This window comes from Podarcis pityusensis (assembly GCF_964106645.2).
Source record: "Podarcis pityusensis genome assembly, chromosome: 13".
Lineage (NCBI taxonomy): Eukaryota > Metazoa > Chordata > Lepidosauria > Squamata > Lacertidae > Podarcis > Podarcis pityusensis.
This window is the reverse complement of record NC_138038.1, coordinates 45472012-45490863: the sequence shown is the minus strand read 5'-3', so window position 1 is coordinate 45490863 and position 18852 is coordinate 45472012. Positions and strand designations below refer to the sequence as shown.

The window sequence follows — 18852 nt, the reverse complement described above, 5'->3', positions numbered from 1 at the left end:
GATATTAGGCTGGGTTACCTGTGAAATAATCTAGACCCAACTGTGTTCTCGGTGTGTCTTCCCGGGATAAAGTAGGAGATTCACTGACTGATTCTCCTTCCTACCTGATGTCCCACCCAACGGCATCCTTTCCTTCACCAAATAGTTGCTTGGGGACAGAGAACCTGTAGAATGCTCAACCATAAGCAGCTTCCCCACAAATAAATTATTTGCAAAAGTGAAAGTTTTGGAATTATACCCCCCCCCCCGCCGCCGCCCCCACCCAATCCTGAGTTTGGAGAAGTTGCAACTTCATATCCTCCCACTCTGCTCCCAGACATATGTTTAATTGGAGCTTTTGACATTACAGTGGTACCTCAGGTTACATATGCTTCAGGTTACATACGCTTCAGGTTACAGACTCTGCTAACCCAGAAATAGTGCTTCAGGTTAAGAACTTTGCTTCAGGATGAGAACAGAAATCATGCTCCGGCGGCGCAGCAGCAGCAGGAGGCCCCATTAGCTAAAGTGGTCTTCAGGTTAAGAACAGTTTCAGGTTAAGAACGGACCTCCCGAACGAATTAAGTACTTAACCCGAGGTACCACTGTATTAGACATTAGGCCAGTTCTTGATCTGCTTCACGATGGATCCAAGATCATGTCAAAGGTCTTCATCAAGTAGGGCCTGAACTGGATTGCTTTTCACCCCTGTTTCCACCTTCACTCCATGTCCATGCCAGCTCAATGACCTTTTGTGAACAATCTCTGGAACACTAGTTACCCGTATGGATACATGGTTTTGCATGTAACAGAGGACAAAAGACTCCAAAGACTGACAAAGAAAAGCAGTTCAGCAAGTGGCTGCCAACGGTATGAACTGGGCTCACTTCAATAAAAAGAAAATGTTACTAAGCTATGCTCCTTCCCTTATCTGCTTTTGGAAATTTGCTCTACCCATATGTGGATACAATAGCATGGAACCCTCTCTCATTTATTTTGCTGTTGGAATAATGACCATATTTCCCTTGAAACTCTTTTTAGCAGCTGCACAGGAAGTAGGGTCAAAGGTGGGAGATGGTAGGGTCTACTTCTCTCTGTGTGACTAAATTACTGGATTTATATGATATAAATATGATAAAGGGTCTCTCTTCTGTCTCTTTTTCTCCTTTTTTTGGGTTTTTCTTTTTATTAGTCTTGTTCTGTAGACTAGGTTGATTCATATTATATTCTATATCACAATTTTTCAATAAAAAAATTGTATATATATATGCACTTCCAGTGTATGCAATTTTTTGGGTGGTAGCACACCAAGGCATATGGTAAATAACCACAGTTTGAACAAGTAAACATAAAACCGAATGAAAACAGCAGAATGCTTCCTTCTAAATAGTATCTAGAAGTGTTCACTACTGAAGACAATGCTTAAGAATGGAGGAATTGCTGATCCAAATAGACCAAGGTCAGCAAGAACTTCCAGCCCTCACAGACTTCATCTTCTTCTGTTCTTGGAGTCTCCTATTCTAATTTCATTTTGTTCTTCATCAGTTTCCCAAGACAAACACAAACTCTCTGAAAATCCCTGACAGCTTTACTTGCATACATTGTTTCTCTCAATTTCTTAGCCAATCAGAAGCACAATAGAACTCCATTTAGATTCCCATTACCCCAAATCTAAAGTTTCTTTTGCTTGCAATTTTGTCATTCCTGTGCATCTTCTTGTCCCAGTTTTTCACCCAGGGAGGCTCTTTCTACACTGTAAGAAATATGAAAACATTGGCATTTTCCCTACTGCTGATGTGCTATAGACTCCAAAAACATTGAACATATGATTCTCTACCCTATCATTATTAGAATTACAGTAATCAATTCACCTGGCTGAAGCTTTGGATGTCAAACTGGAAAAAAAGAATCAACAAGGTAGTTTGAAATGATTGTAAGCGCCCCAGTGCTTCATAGGCAGCTATGGTAAAGGAGGAGAGAGGGTGGGCTTTGTTATCTCTCAGTTATGAATTTCCCTCTTTCATATCAAATTACTGCATCCTATTTGGCATCTGAGGCATTCTGCTGTGATAGTCTTTAAATTGACAATAAGGTGGATACGTGTCCCTTAAAGTACCAAATTGACAGAGTCAACGACCACCCAATCTCTCTTGTTCAAATCAGGTAGAGGACAGCAATAATATTGTAGAGAGAAACAGGAGTGTCTATGCAGAGAAGGACATTTGTCATCAGAATATTTCTTTTGTTTCTGGTTCTTCCCAACATGGGGTCCCAAGTACAAAGTGTTAAATGCACAACAGATAATTCTGTTCATGTTCCACACGAGTGGTATGAGCCAGCGGACCTTGTCATTGGTGCAACGGTATCTTATATGTATTACATATTACCCGAAATTTCTTTCAATGAACACCCTTCCCAGGTCTTCACTGATACCCCACTGTAAGTAACTGGTACTTAATATGATTTTATTTATTCTTTATATGCCATGTCTGTCTGAAAAAAACTTTTGTTTGGAAAAAAAAGCTTCAGAACTTTTTTTTAAAAATGGAAAGATTTTCCAAACACACACACATTTTATTAGAAATCTCAATGCACATAGGCTACACATATACTATCAATGAACGCTGAGCTTTTTTTATCCAATTCTATAAAGGCAGAGAGAAAAGAGAGTAAGAGCAAGAGAAAAGGGATGGCATAAAAACATATGAAGAACAAATGGGCAAGCAGTGAGGTACTTAACTTTGCTGATGATACCAAAATGTCCAGGGTGGAGAAAACAAACATGGGTTGCAAACAGCAACAAAATGATAAACTGAATGCATGGGCAGGAAAATGGGAAATGCAATTGACTGTAAGCAAGTGCAAAGTGATGAGCAAAAATAATTTCTTCCACAGTCATGGAGTCTCAACTGGTTGTAAGAAATCATCAATAAGATGTTGTGGTCCTAGTAGATAGTTTGATGCAGACGTCAATGAAGTTTGCAGCAGCTATAGAAAACACTTTAATGTATTTTTATTGACACAGTATTATATAAAGGTTGTCTAAATAAATAAATAAATTTTGCTGGCTGTGCCCTTTTTTATAGGCAGGTGGGTGAATCTCTCCTATATCTAGATAACATGCACTCTTTAATTTTCCCATTAAACATTAACTGACTTCATTTGCAGGGTGATGACAAAGTTCTACCAGCACATCCTTGCTTTGGTCTTTGGTGTTGATGAGATCAACAAGAATCCCAGGATGTTGCCCAATGTCTCTCTGGGATTCCACATCTATGATAACTATTATGATTCAAAGATGGCCTACCAAACAACTCTTGACCTGCTCTTTAAATCACATCACTTTGTTCCCAACTACAGGTGTGGGATCCAGAAAAATGTAATAGGAGTCATTGGGGGACTCAGCTCTGATACCTCCTGGTGCATGGCAAACGTCTTAGGTCTTTTCAAGATTCCACAGGTACAATATGGGTTTTGAAAAACAGATTTCATGCTTTCCTTGCATTAGGAATCTACTGATTCATACATATGGATTGGGGAAATAGACAACGTAAAAGGGGCATAATATGCATATCCAACAATGTGTGTAAGAAGGGCAATTTGTGTTTAATAGATGTAATAGAAGATTGCTGCAAAGCTGCCAGGTTTGTAAATGAGAAGCCTAGACTGGTTCATGTATATCAGTCCTGAAAGCACTGCACTGGCTTCCTGTGAGCTACTCAATTTATGAAATTGACAGATGACTTCAAAGGTATGAATAACTCAGGACACATTAACTAAAAATGTTCCTCCCCTTAAAAATCAAGATAGTCCTTTCCCAAAGTTCACTTTCAGAGGCTAAGTGAAAACACTGTTTTCTTGCTATTATTCTGGAATTTGTCACCTGTGATTTCAGAGCGTTATATACATAGTGGTGTCAGCCTTGTGCTGTTCTACTTCATTGTTGGATTTCATTTTTTTTAATTACTGCTGGTACGTTAATTTTCATTTTACTGATATTTTATATGATGTGGTTTATTGTAGTCAGAGAACAATAACATATTTAATCTTTCAGAGCTCTTCGTGATTCCCAGGAAACCTTCCCAAGAGAGTTCTAAGTAGACAAAGAATCAACTTCCCTCTTCAACCGCTATAAAGGTTACAGAGCAAAAGTACATGATCCACCTTCCCTTTGGAGTTTTATTCAATCATCCACTTAGTATATTAACATGAGTGATGATAAATGCTCCCCTATTCTTGGATACAATCAGTGTGCACAAGTATAAAGCTGTGATGATGCCATAATAAAAAAAATAATAATTACAGAAACCATTGAGCAGGGCCGACTTACCCATAGGCGCTAGGGGTGCTGGGCATCCAGGCGCCGGGCTCTTAGGGGCGCCAGGCAGCAGGTTTGGGGGCGACCGAGCCAGCGAGACACTGAGATGGCCAGCCAGCTCCGACCTCCTGTGCACCTGGGACTGGGCAACCTGGGGAAGAGGCGCCTGGTGGATCTTTGCCTGCCGGCACCACATATTCTTAAGACAGCCCTGCCACTGAGCAAGAGTATCAGTGTTTTCCTATATAAGCCGGAGTTGGTGCTGTCCCTAAACTTGGTACATTTAGGATATATTTTCAACATAGTGTGTGTGTGTGTGTGTGTGTGTGTGTGTGTGTGTGTGCGCTTATATTTGAATAAATTGGAATCTCATGAGTTCTTGTTTCCACTTAGAAACATTTGGCTTTTGCTTGTTCCAGATTTCATACGGTTTATTTGAACCAGCCATAAATTATGGAACCAAGTTCCCTTCCTTTTATCGCATGGTCCCCAATGAAGACCTTCAGTATCAGGGAATTATCCGGCTACTTCTGCATTTCAGGTGGAAATGGGTTGGGCTTGTGACTACAGCTAATGAAGCCGGCGAACATTTCTTACAGACAATTGAACCCATGTTTTTCAAGAATAGAATCTGTTCAGCTTTCACAGAAAGAGTTGAACTCAATCTGCATTATAATGGTGACTTTCTAGAAACGCTGGCTGACTCAAGGATATTGTTACCAACTTTCACAACCAGCAAAGCCAATGCAGTTCTTGTATTCGGAGAAAGCAGATTTATTCTATGGTTGGCAAATGCTTTAATCGTGATGGAGTTAACTCAGCTCCTATTTCCTCACATGAAGTCACGTAAAGGAAAAGTATGGATTACGACAACCCAACTTGATTTCATATTACACAGCCTTCAAAAAAAAATTTATGTTAATATACGAATATTCCATGGTGCTATCTCCTTTGCAATTCACTCCAAGGAGATCCACAACTTTCAGGACTTTCTTCGGAATATACATCCTTATTGGACAGACGCAGATGGTTTCATTCAAGATTTCTGGGAAGATGCATTCAGTTGTTCACTTCCAAATTCCACTCTCTCAACATTCAACGATCACATGTGTACTGGAGAAGAAATGCTGGAGAGCCTCCCTGCACCATATTTTGAAATGAGCATGACCGGGCAAAGCTACAGTATCTATAATGCTGTCTATGCTTTGGCACATGCCTTAAATAGCAAGCAATTGGCTGGAGCGATCCACAAGTGTAGAGATGCTAAGGGGAAACTCTCTCCTCAATATGTAGAACCTTGGCAGGTAACATTCTCTCTTACAAAGCATTCACTTCATTGATCCATTATGTGAGTAAGCATTTAATTATCAGTAAAGAAATAACAGAGAAGGACTTGAGAAATTAGAAAGAGAATTAGAATATTTCCTATAATGATAGTAAACAGATTTTAGATGGCACAGACTTTCATAAGCAACAAACTTACTCACATTTTACAGGGGGCAGTTGCACATACAAGCAAAATCATTTAAAGACAGAATGACCTCTAGAAAACCAATTTTTAAAAAAACATCTTAAGAATTGCTGTACTTACTGGCGAGGGACAAATGTGGCTCTTCATCTTCCTTCTCCCCCTCCTCTCCCTCACTGAATGATGCTTCAGATGCTACAAGGACCAAAGAGTTTGAGAGATAGCCAGAAGAATGCTTCGCCTGTTGCACAGGGCACAATTGTAGAGCTTTGCATTCAGTGAGACCACAGTCACACCCTTCTCCTTCTCATACATCTTGACAGCAGAAACTAATGAAAGGTCCAGTCAGATGTTCTCATATTCCATTCCTATGCTCAGGGAACATGATGTTTGAGAACATGAACATGAGAGCATGAGCTCTTACTTGACTTCTCAAAATCCTTCCCTTTCTTGGATCTTGACAATGGCAGGTCCCAAGCAAGCAGGTCTATATACTTAACTCTTTCACATTTATTTATAGAATTCTGTCAACTGTTGAATTTACAATGATTTATGTTTTCCTAGTTCCCATATGGGGAATTGAAACAAGGATGCTCTCCATTGTAAACTGAAGTGTTTAACTCTTAGAGGAAAGGGATTTAATACCATCTAGGAAAGCTCTTCAACAATCATAATCAGACTATTAGAATGCTGTATTGACCTTTTGATTCTCTTTCCACCTAGCTCCACTCATTCCTGCAGAGAATCTCGTTCAACAACAGTGCTGGAGATGAAATTAAATTCAATGAATATGGAGAGTTGGCAGCTGGCTTGGATATTACAAACTTGGTCACATTCCCAAATAGATCTTACATCAGAGTCAAAGTGGGAAGGTGGGACCCTCAGGCCCCTTCTGGCAAAGAGTTCACCATTAATGAGAACAGAATTAAATGGCACAGAGACTTCACTGAGGTACAGAAATAACTGCACAGGCCATGAAATTCCATAATTAAGACTCCAGTGATGAGATAGAATCAAGGAGTATCCCAGACTTAAGAAGCTCTTGCTGCAGAGGTCAAATGTAGGAACCACCCATCCAAAGCATTTCTCTTCTATAGGGATTCAGCTCCCATCCCATCCATCACTGTCTTCAGACACTTGTCCAGCACCTTCACCACCTCCTCTCGTTCCAATGGAATGGAAAGGTAGAACTTCACATCATCAGCATCCAGATGATACCATGAGCCAGATTCTAGGATATTATTCCTAACAGTTTCATTGATATAATAAATAGCACAGGAAACAGAATGGACCATAATGGGACACTACAACCCCAAAGCCATGGGGTGGTTTCCTAGTACTAGTTTCTCAAATGACCCTACAAGAAGCAACAGAAATAATTCACCCAAACCTTGTCTTCATATTAAACTCTTCCTATATCTTTGAATAGGTGCCACCTCTTTCTATATGTAATGACAACTGCCATCCTGGATACGGGAAGAAAAAGAAGGAAGGAAGGAAGTTTTGCTGTTATGATTGTGATCCATGTCCAGAAGGAATGATCTCAAATGAGAAAGGTGGGAGATGTCATCTTAGGATATACCAATTTATTTTAATAAGCTCTGAACTCTTTGGCAAACTTGTTGTCATTAAACTGATGGAGGAGGGAAGGCTTAACTTAAATAGATGTGTTGTTCTCATTGTTTATAGTTAGTATCAATTTAATTCCATCCTTAAAACATATTAAAAATATTTTAAAATGGAAAGTCATCTATTTTACCTCCAACTTCTACAAAGTTAGGGTGGAATAGAAGTGGTGGTCTCTCCTGAAAGACTTAGGTTGTTTGACAAAAGGTTGAAAGTCCCATTAATCTTGCCTTTCTGGGCTCCAAAGATTTCTGCAGTAATGTATTTTTAATTTTGCTATGCACTACAAGTCGTTACAACAAAAAGAGAAGGGAACCAGTAAAAAAGATGTCACCCATGTAGAAAATTCCAGATTTCATACAGAAGTTCTTAAACATTTTGAGATAGAAAACACTATCCTAAAATTTCAATGAGGAAATCCTTAAGAATAGTATTGGATGCTTAAATTTGTCATGCATTCTTTGTTTGTTTTCAGACATGGAAACATGTGTCAGTTGCCCAGCAGATCAATTTCCAAAGAGCAGCCAGGATCTATGCATTCCTAAGATTCCAAACTTCCTAGCCTTTGATGAAACCTTGGCCATTGTTTCAACATCTTCTGCACTTTTATTCTCTCTGATCACAATTCTGGTGCTTGGCATCTTCATTAAGCATCGCAATACAGCCATAGTCAAAGCCAACAACCGAAGCCTTACCTATGGTCTCCTTATCGCCCTCCTCTTGTGTTTCCTCTGTTCTTTGTTGTTTATCGGAAAACCTAATATGGTGACTTGCCTTCTCCGACAAACTGCTTTTGGCATTGTCTTCTCTGTGGCCCTCTCCAGCATCTTAGCCAAAACCATATTGGTGGTTTTGGCTTTCATGGCTACCAAACCAGGATCCAATATGAGGAAATGGGTAGGCAAAGAACTGGCTTATTCCATTGTCTTTTCCTGCTCCATTGTTCAAGTAGGAATCTGTGTCCTCTGGCTGGCAACCTCTCCCCCATTCCCAGATGTGGACATGCACTCAATGCCTGAAGAAATCATATTTCTTTGTAATGAAGGGTCAGTCTCCATGTTCTATTGTGTTTTGGGTTACATGGGCTTCCTGGCCACTATCAGCTTCACGGTGGCCTTCCTAGCCAGGAAGTTGCCTGACACTTTCAACGAAGCCAAGTTCATCACCTTCAGCATGCTGGTCTTCTGCAGTGTTTGGCTCTCCTTCATTCCAACCTACCTGAGCACCAGAGGAAAATACATGGTGGCTGTGGAGATCTTCTCCATCTTTGCTTCTGGTGCTGGGTTACTGGCTTGTATCTTTGCCCCTAAATGCTACATTATTGTGGTGAGGCCAGACCTGAACAACAGAGAGCAGCTAACACAAAGGAAGGTTTAAATGACAGAGGAATTTGTAGCTCTGTTGGTTCTTAGGTTACCTGGACTTGCTGGCAGGTATCACTTTCCCTGCCATTTCCCCACCAAGACCTTACCAGAATATTGACTTTGTCTTCCTACTCTTCTCCTGCATTCATGTGGGTGCCCCACATTTCTGCTCAAGAGTCTCTGTGCCTTTCCTGAACAAATTTGGGGAAACCATAGGAAGCTGCCAAGAGAAGAGAGGAAGAAAACCACAGGAATACTGGAAACTGCCTAATTCTGAGTCAGACCATTTGTCTATCTAATGGGACTGTGGCTGCCTCAAAATTTTCTGGGGTTGTCCGGCAGTGGTGCATCAGGAAGGAACTAAACTCAGATATTAGGCTGGGTTACCTGTGAAATAATCTAGACCCAACTTTGTTCTCGGTGTGTCTTCCCGGGATAATGTAGGAGATTCACTGACTGATTCTCCTTCCTACCTGATGTCCCACCCAACGGCATCCTTTCCTTCACCAAATAGTTGCTTGGGGACAGAGAACCTGTAGAATGCTCAACCATAAGCAGCTTCCCCACAAATAAATTGTTTGCAAAAGAGAAAGTTTTGGAATTATACCCCCCTGCCGCCGCCGCCCCCACCCAATCCTGAGTTTGGAGAAGTTGCAACTTCATATCCTCCCACTCTGCTCCCAGACATATGTTTAATTGGAGCTTTTGACATTACAGTGGTACCTCAGGTTACATATGCTTCAGGTTACATACGCTTCAGGTTACAGACTCTGCTAACCCAGAAATAGTGCTTCAGGTTAAGAACTTTGCTTCAGGATGAGAACAGAAATCGTGCTCCGGCGGCGCAGCAGCAGCAGGAGGCCCCATTAGCTAAAGTGGTCTTCAGGTTAAGAACAGTTTCAGGTTAAGAACGGACCTCCCGAACGAATTAAGTACTTAACCCGAGGTACCACTGTATTAGACATTAGGCCAGTTCTTGATCTGCTTCAGGATGGATCCAAGATCATGCCAGAAGTCTTCATCAAGTAGGGCCTGGACTGGATTGCTTTTCACCCCTGTTTCCACCTTCACTCCATGTCCATGCCAGCTCAATAACCTTTTGTGAACAATCTCTGGAACACTAGTTACCCGTATGGATACATGGTTTTGCATGTAACAGAGGACAAAAGACTCCAAAGACTGACAAAGAAAAGCAGTTCAGCAAGTGGCTGCCAATGGTATGAACTGGGCTCACTTCAATAAAAAGAAAATGTTACTAAGCTATGCTCCTTCCCTTATCAGCTCATGGAAATCTGTTCTACCCATATGTGGATACAATAGCATGGAACCCTATCTCATTGATTTTGCTGCTGGATTCATGTCCATATTTCCCTTGAAACTCTTTTTAGCAGCTGCACAGGAAGTAGGGTCAAAGGTGGGAGATGGTAGGCTCTACTTCTCTCTGTGTGACTAAATTACTGGATTTATATGATATAAATATGATAAAGGGTCTCTCTTCTGTCTCTTTTTCTCCTTATTTTTTTGGGTTTTTCTTTTTATTAGTCTTGTTCTGTAGACTAGGTTGATTCATATTATATTCTATATCACAATTTTTCAATTAAAAAATTATATATATATGCACTTCCAGTGTATGCACTTCTTTGGGTGGTAGCACACCAAGGCATATGGTAAATAACCACAGTTTGAACAAGTAAACATAAAACCGAATGAAAATAGCAGAATACTTCCTGCTAAATAGTATCTAGAAGTGTTCACTACTGAAGACAATGCTTAAGAATGGAGGAATTGCTGGTCCATATAGACCAAGGTCAGCAAGAACTTCCACCCCTCACAGACTTCATCTTCTTCTGTTCTTGGAGCCTCCTATTCTAATTTCATTTTGTTCTTCATCAGTTTCCCAAGACAAACACAAACTCTCTGAAAATCCCTGGCTGACAGCTTTACTTGCATACATTGTTTCTCTCAATTTCTTAGCCAATCAGAAGCACAATAGAACTCCATTTAGATTCCCATTACCCCAAATCTTAAGTTTCTTTTGCTTGCAATTTTGTCATTCCTGTGCATCTTCTTGTCCCAGTTTTTCACCCAGGGAGGCTCTTTCTACACTGTAAGAAAAATGAAAACATTGGCATTTTCCCTACCGCTGATGTGCTATAAACTCCAAAAACATTGAACATATGATTATCTACCCTATCATTATTAGAATTACAATAACACTGGGCAACAATTTTCTACTTTTTGAATGTTGTCTAGATTTCTACAACTGATTTAGGGTATTTTTGCACTGCTGAATCAGGAAATGGTATTCGATTCTCTCCATCAGGTCAGGTTTTTGTGCTATGTTGATTTGAAAAAAATCAGATCTTGTGACAAAATCGATTACATTTTTGTGGCATTATCAGCTGATTTTTGTCAACACATATCATCCTAAATATGTTTTTAAGAGAAAAAAATGTTTTTCCAACTACATATATTGATTACCTGATAGAAACATTGATTACTGTAAACTGAATGGTGGGCATTGATAAAGGTAAGTACATGTAAATTGCATGTTGCTTCACCATTTTTCAAACTTCAGGGCTTGAACTTCCGTTTCTTGGAACTCCTGGAATGCTCAGCGGCAGGGAGGTCTCTCTTCAGAGTCCAACAGTAGTCAGCCATCATGCGTCCCAGTGACCCTGATACCTGGTCTCCATCTCTTTCATGTCCTGATGGAATCTCTCCCCCTGCTCGTCACTCATTGAACCCAGGTTCTCAGGAAACCGGTCCATATGTGAAAATAGGTAGTGCATCTTGATGCTCATGTTGCAGCCCAGGTTTCTGAAAGCAGTCAGCATGTTGTTGACAAGTTCTGTGTAGTTTCTGGCCTTATTGTTGCCAAGAAAGTTCTTCACTACCAGAACAAATGCCTTCCACGCTTCCAGTTCAACTTCGTTCATTGAGTTTCCGAACTCTGGATCTCTGATGAGCTGACTGATCTGAGGACCGTCAAAGATGCCAGCTTTCAACTTCTCCATGGTCAATCCTGGAAAAGCCTGGCACAAGTTAGTGAAGCAGTCACCATCCTTGTCCAGAGCCTTGGTGAACTGCTTGATTAAGCCGAGCTTGATGTGCAGCGGTGGGAAGAGTATTCTGTCTCTGTCTACCAGAGGGTCGTTGATGACGTTCCTTTCTTTGCAAGGCACCAATTCCTCCCGCACAGGCCAGTCCTTCTTTGTGTAATGCTGAGCACGGTCCCTACTATCCCACATGCACAGAAAACATGGGTACTTGGTGAAGCCACACTGTTGTCCCAACAAAAAGTTCACCATCTTCAGGTCAACACAAATAAACCACTTATGCTGATCATAACCAATTTTCTCCAGCACATACTTCACCGCTTCATAGTTCTCCTTCAGTGTAGTCGAGTGAGCCAGGGGTATAGAGGCAAACTGGTTGCCATTGTGTAGCAGAACACATTTCAGTGATTGCTTGCTGCTGTCAATGAACAGTCTCCAATCTTTGGGTTTGTACTGTGGCACTCCAAGCTTGAGCAGAAGCTGCGCAATATCTGCACAGTACACCAAGTCCTTCTCTTCCGAGAAAAAACGGAGGTACTCTTGATGCCTGTTGCGGAAGAAGCTGATGTGAGCACTGTCAGACAAGGGGTTTATTTCCTTCAATCTGGATGCCAACAGTTCAGCAGAGTCCTTTGACAATTCTTCGTGGGGCGGCTGCCCCATTAACTTAGTCTTGATCCCCCAACTTTATGCTTTGCCGCACCAATTTATGGAAGATTTCGAGGTTTTATTACTTCAAACTGATCCCTTTTCAACATAATCACCCAGAACTATCAGACCTGAATACTTCTTGTCATTAAAATAATCATTTCCAATCAAAACAATTATTTGACATGGCATTTTACCCCCACCAACTTCTTCTAAAATGCTCCACACAAGCGTACATGTGAACAAAAACGGAAAAAAATGATATGTGGCCATAGCTCAAAAACTTGACCTGATTGAGCAAAACCAATGTGATTTTTGAATTCAGCACATCAGATTCGTCCTAAATCAACTGAAAAAACGCAGACAACAAATTTGTTGTTGACCAGTGTAATCAATTCACCTGGCTGAAGCTCTGGATGTCAAACTGGAAAAAAAGAATCAACAAGCTAGTTTGAAATGATTGTAAGCTCCCCAGTGTTTCATAGGCAGCTATGGTAAAGGAGGAGAGAGGGTGGGCTTTGTTATCTCTCAGTTATGAGTTTCCCTCTTTCATATCAAATTACTGCATCTTATTTAGCATCCAAGGCATTCTGTTGTGATAGTCTTTAAGTTGACAATAAGGTGGATACGTGTCCCTTAAAGTACCAAATTAACAGTCAACGACCACCCAATCTCTCTTGTTCAAATCAGATGGAGGACAGCAATAATATTGTTGAGAGAAACAGGAGTGTCTATGCAGAGAAGGACATTTGTCATCAGAATATTTCTTTTGCTTCTGCTTCTCCCCAACATGGGGTACCAAGTACAAAGTGTTAAATGCACAACAGATAATTCTGTTCATGTTCCACACGAGTGGTATGAGCCAGCGGACCTTGTCATTGGTGCAACAGTATCTTACATGTATTACATATTACCCAGAGTTTCTTTCAATGAACACCCTTCCCAGGTCTTCATTAATACCCCACTGTAAGTAACTGGTACTTAATATTATTTTATTTATTCTTTATATGTCATGGCTGACTGGAAAAAAACTTTTGATTGGTTTGGAGAAAAAAGCTTTAGAATTTTTTAAAGAAAAAGAATGGAAAGATTTTCTACACACACACACATTTTTATTAGAAATCTCCATGCACATAGGCTATGCAGAAAAGTTTAATGGCAATGAACATTAAGCTTTTTTATCTAAGTCTATAAAGGCAGAGAGAAAAGAGAGTAAGAGCAAGAGAAAAGGGGTGGCATAAAAACATAAGAAGAACAAATGGGCAAGCAGTGAGATACTTAACTTTGCTGATGATACAAAAATGTCCAGGGTGGAGAAAACAAGCATGGGTTGCAAAGAGCAACAAAATGATCTCTTCAAAGGGAATGCATAGGAAGAAAAGTGGCAAATGCAATTCACTGTAAGCAAGTGCGATATGATGAGCAAAAATTTAATTTCACTTCTGCAGCCATGGGGTCTCAACTGGTTGTAAGAAATCAAAAATAAGATGTTGTGGTCCTAGTAGTTTGATGAAGATGTCAAACGTCAATGAAGTTTGCAGCAGCTGTAGAAGACTTTCTTCAGAATATACATCCTTATTGGACAGACGCAGATGGTTTCATCCAAGATTTCTGGGAAGATGCATTCAGTTGTTCACTTCCAAATTCCAATCTCTCACCAACCATGTGTACTGGAGAGGAGATGCTGGAGAGCCTTCCTGCACCATATTTTGAAATGAGCATGACTGGTCACAGCTACAGTATCCATAATGCTGTCTATGCTTTGGCACATGCCTTAAATAGCATGCACTTGGCTGGAGCCATCCGCAAGAGAAGAGATGCCCGGGGGGAAATCTCTCCACAATATGTAGAATCTTGGCAGGTACACTGCATTGATAAATTATGTGAGTTGGCTTTTAATCATCAGTAAAGAAATAAAAAAATAGAACTTAAGAAATTAAAAATAAAGCTAAGGAATTTTTATTGAATCAAAGATGGGAATTAGAATATTTCCTATAATGATACTGAACAGACATTAGATGACACAGACTTTCATAAGCAACAGACTACCAACAACTACACGTAACTGAAGCTGTGCCAACCACCTCCTTCACACTGCAAACCCCTCCGTTTTCTCCCCACATCCCTTTGCAATTCTCTCTGTCTCTCTTACCTGTCCAGTTACCTAGTGGTGTAAAGTTGGAGGCCGGGGTCCATGGCCCCAGACCCATAATTCTGAGGGAGTACAACCAGGACCCCCACCCCAGGCACTGGCTTTTAGGGGGATCCTCAGCCTGTCCAAGAGAAAACAGGTAGGGAGGCCACTGTCCCCGACTCCTCAGATTTGCCTGCCTGCCCACCACCAGAGGTTTCTGGGCCATGAAGGCTAACCCCAGAAGAGGCTAACAACTGTGTGGCCACTGTCTCTAGACCATGCTTCTCTCCATCCTCCTCTTCCACCTCTGTTTTTTTTTTTTTTTAAATAATTTTTTATTAAGGTTTTAAACAAAGAAAAAGAAAAAACAACACACACACAAAAACAATACAAAATTTAACAATAAAAACACAAAACATAACAATTAAAAACAAACTCTCTTTTCCATTCCCAATTTTAAATTACTTATTTTCTGGACTTCCTCATACCTCCCTCTTTTGTATTCCAGTCTGCATTATTTGTCCAGCAGTTTCTTTTCCACTTTTTTAAACCCAATCTTTAATTTAATAAAATATTAAAATATATAGCTTCAACTTTTTTAAACATAATCCTTGTTCTTAATGTCATATACCTTTAAATTTTTCCCTTTTATTATCAAATTTCCATTTCTTTAAACATCTTTAATCTTGAACTTTAATCTTAATCTATCCTTAACTTTAACCTGTACAGCTGGAAACCACTTATTTTCAATCCAACATCACTCTAACATTCCTTAATTTTGCAGTGTTTCTGAAGATAGTCTTTGAATTTCTTCCAGTCTTCCTCCATCGACTCTTCTCCCTGGTCACGGATTCTGCGAGTCATTTCCGCCAATTCCATATAGTCCATAAGTTTCATCTGCCATTCCTCCAGCGTGGGAAGTTCTTGTGTCTTCCAATACTTTGCGATGAGTATTCTTGCTGCTGTTGTTGCATACATAAAGAAAGTTCTATCCTTTTTTAACACCATTTGGCCCACTATGCCCAGGAGAAAGGCCTCTGGTTTCTTGGGGAAGGTATACTTAAATACCTTTTTTAATTCATTATATATCATTTCCCAGAAAGCCTTAATCTTTGGGCACGTCCACCAAAGGTGAAAAAATGTACCTTCAGTTTCTTTACATTTCCAACATTTGTTATCGGGCAAATGGTAGATTTTCGCAAGCTTGACTGGGGTTATGTACCACCTGTATATCATTTTCATAATATTCTCTCTTAAGGCATTACATGCCGTAAATTTCATACCAGTGGTCCATAACTGTTCCCAGTCAGCAAACATAATGTTATGTCCTACGTCCTGTGCCCATTTAATCATAGCCGATTTTACCGTTTCATCTTGAGTATTCCATTTCAGCAGCAAGTTATACATTCTTGACAGATTCTTAGTATTGGGTTCTAACAATTCTGTTTCTAATTTTGATTTTTCCACCTGGAAGCCAATTTTCCTGTCTAGTTTAAATGCCTCCATTATTTGATAATAATGAAGCCTCCTCTTCCACCTCTGAGACTGGATTGTTGTCTGTCAGAGCCTCTTCCATCTCACTTAACCCTGTTGCCCAGGGTTAGGCAACCTAAGGCCCGTGGGCTGGATGCGGCCCAATCACCTTCTCAATCAGGCCCACGGATGGTCCAGGAATCAGTGTGTTTTTACATGTGTAGAATGTGTCCTTTTATTTAAAATGCATCTCTGGGTTATTTGTGGGGCATAGGAATTCGTTCATATTTTTTTCCCAAAATATAGTCCGGCCCCTCACAAGGTCTGAGGTACAGTGGCCCACGGCTGAAAAAGGTTGCTGACCCCTGCTGTTGCCTCTTCAATTTCCAACACCCCCTCCTCCCAGGCTGCTCCCTCTTCTGCCACTGACCACTCCTTGTCATCCCACCACCAATCCCTGGCTCCGAACCTCCTTTCCTTTGGGTGTCCCTTGGGAGTTCCCCAGCTGCTGCTTTCTGCCACTCCTCTGCATCCAGCAAGTCCATGACACCATGCTCAAATCCACTCTATAGACTAAGGAAAGGTTCAGTCAGATGTTCTCATCTTGCATTCCTATCCTTTCAGAACATGGGCTCCCATCGCTTCTCTTCTGCCCTGTCATGGATATTTACAAAGGCAGGTCTGAAGGAAGCAGGTCTATGGGCTCAATTCTCCTTCATAATATCTTTATGGAAGTCTGTTGAACTGACACTGATTCATGATTTCCACCTTCACCTGTATGTGCAACTGAAATATGGATGCTCTCCATAGTGAACTGAAGTGTTTAACTCCTAGAGGAAAAGGAATTAATTCCATCTTGGAAAGCTATTCAACAATCTTAATCAGACTATTGGAATGCTTTATAGACCTTTTTATTCTTTTCCACTTAGCTCCACTCATTCCTGCAGAGAATTTCATTCAACAACAGTGCTGGGGATGAAATTACATTAAATGAATATAGAGAGTTAGCAGCTGGCTTTGATATTACAAACTTGGTCACTTTCCCAAATAATTCCTATATCAGAGTCAAAGTGGGAAGTTTGGATCCTCAGGCCCCTCCAGGTAAAGAGCTCACCATTAATGAAGACAGAATCAAATGGCACAGACACTTCACTAAGGTATGGAAATAATGGCACAGTCCCTGAAAACCCAGAATTTGCGGTTATCCACAAAATGGGATGTAACAATAGCACTTCATACATTATTCATTTTGAAATTCACTAGCACCTGAAACCACTTCAGACATATGGATCATATGTCAGGGTCAAAGTGGGGAGGCTGGATTCTCAGGCCCCTCCTGGCAAAGAGCTCACTATTAATGAGGACAGAATCAAATGGCACAGATACTTCACTCAGGTATGGGAATAATGGCACAGTATGTGAAATGCCATAATTTGTGGTTATCCACAAAATGTGATGTAACAAAAGCCATTCATACATTATTAATTTTGAAATTCACTATTAAATATAGCTTAAAATAAGAGGTTTTCATATCTAGATGGATAGTGCTTTATTGGAGAGATACTCTATTTGAAAGAGTGACTTTTCCTTTATTTTTGCACCTTTAATTTTTGCACCTGTTGGCCTTCAATTTTGCTAATGGCACTTTTCTTTTTACATGATATTACATGGGATACTGACATTCCCTTTTTATTTAATGCATGCTAATAAGCCATCTTGGAGAAATGCTGTAAGGTCTATCCGTACATAAACAAATGAGCCACAATACCAAAATGAGCAACATGCGCAGAAGACATCTCCCACTAAGAAGGAGCAAGCTATATCACTACTTGGGTTGAGAATGAACATCATAATCTTTTTTTAGTTTGTATGAAGCTAACTTCAGAGTGCATGCATCTAGGACTGTTTGTAACTGGTCAATATGTCTGATGTGGCTGGAGGAATCCTAGCTAACACCAAAAAACACTTCAGACTCTAGTGATGAGTTAGAAGAGTGCTCATAGACCTCTTGCTTCAAAGGGAATGCAACCCCTCCCAGAGCAGGTCTGGCATAGGAACCACCCATCCAAAGCATTTCTCTCTGATAAGGATTCAGCCCCCATCCCTTCCATCACTGTCTTCAGACACCTGTCCAGCACCTTCACCACCTCCTCTCGTTCCAATGGAATGGAAAGGTAGAACTTCAAATCATCAGCATACAGATGACACCATGTGTCAGATCCTAGGATATTATTCCAAAGGGTTTCCTATAGATGATAAATACTATAGTAGACAGAATGGGGTCTAACAGGGCACCACAATCCAAAGGTCATTCAATGATTTCCTAGTGCTAGTTTCTTGTACTGACCCTGCAGGTAGGAGCAGAACCACTATAATGGCTTACCTTTAATTCCTTGTGCCACCACAAAGGAACACCATGTGAACACCTTAAACAAATGCCGTTAGGTGGTGACTCCATCAAAAGGCCAAGCCAGGGTGAAATCACACCAAATTCTAACACAGCTGTAAGGTTGGATGGTCCAGGCATGAATACTGACATCTTCTTATGTTTCTATGATGCTTAGAGCAGCAGCTTTTTACCACACTATATGTGCCACTTGTGTACATATGGATCATTTGCCACCATTAGTCCTCATATTTACTCTTATATCACCTGATACTTAGCCTTCATTTGCTTATTTCCAGGACCTCCTCGCACCTCCCTTTTTTGTATTCCAGTTCGGTTGTTAGTTCAACAAATCCCTCCCCTCTTTATGTATCCTAATCATTAATCATAAAATATT

General features: G+C 40.5%; 1 protein-coding gene across 1 annotated transcript; it reads left to right on the top strand.

Annotated features, from left to right (window-relative positions):
• Positions 1-2242: 2242 nt before the first annotated feature.
• On the top strand, positions 2243-8768 carry LOC308460931 (vomeronasal type-2 receptor 26-like; the record flags this gene model as incomplete). The annotated part of the gene is made up of 5 exons (XM_080977469.1): positions 2243-2418; positions 3148-3439; positions 6489-6716; positions 7195-7321; positions 7867-8768. 5 exons carry the CDS (start codon positions 2243-2245, stop codon positions 8766-8768), a joined length of 1725 nt encoding a protein of 574 aa, XP_080833595.1.
• Between the last annotated feature and the right edge of the window lie 10084 nt (positions 8769-18852).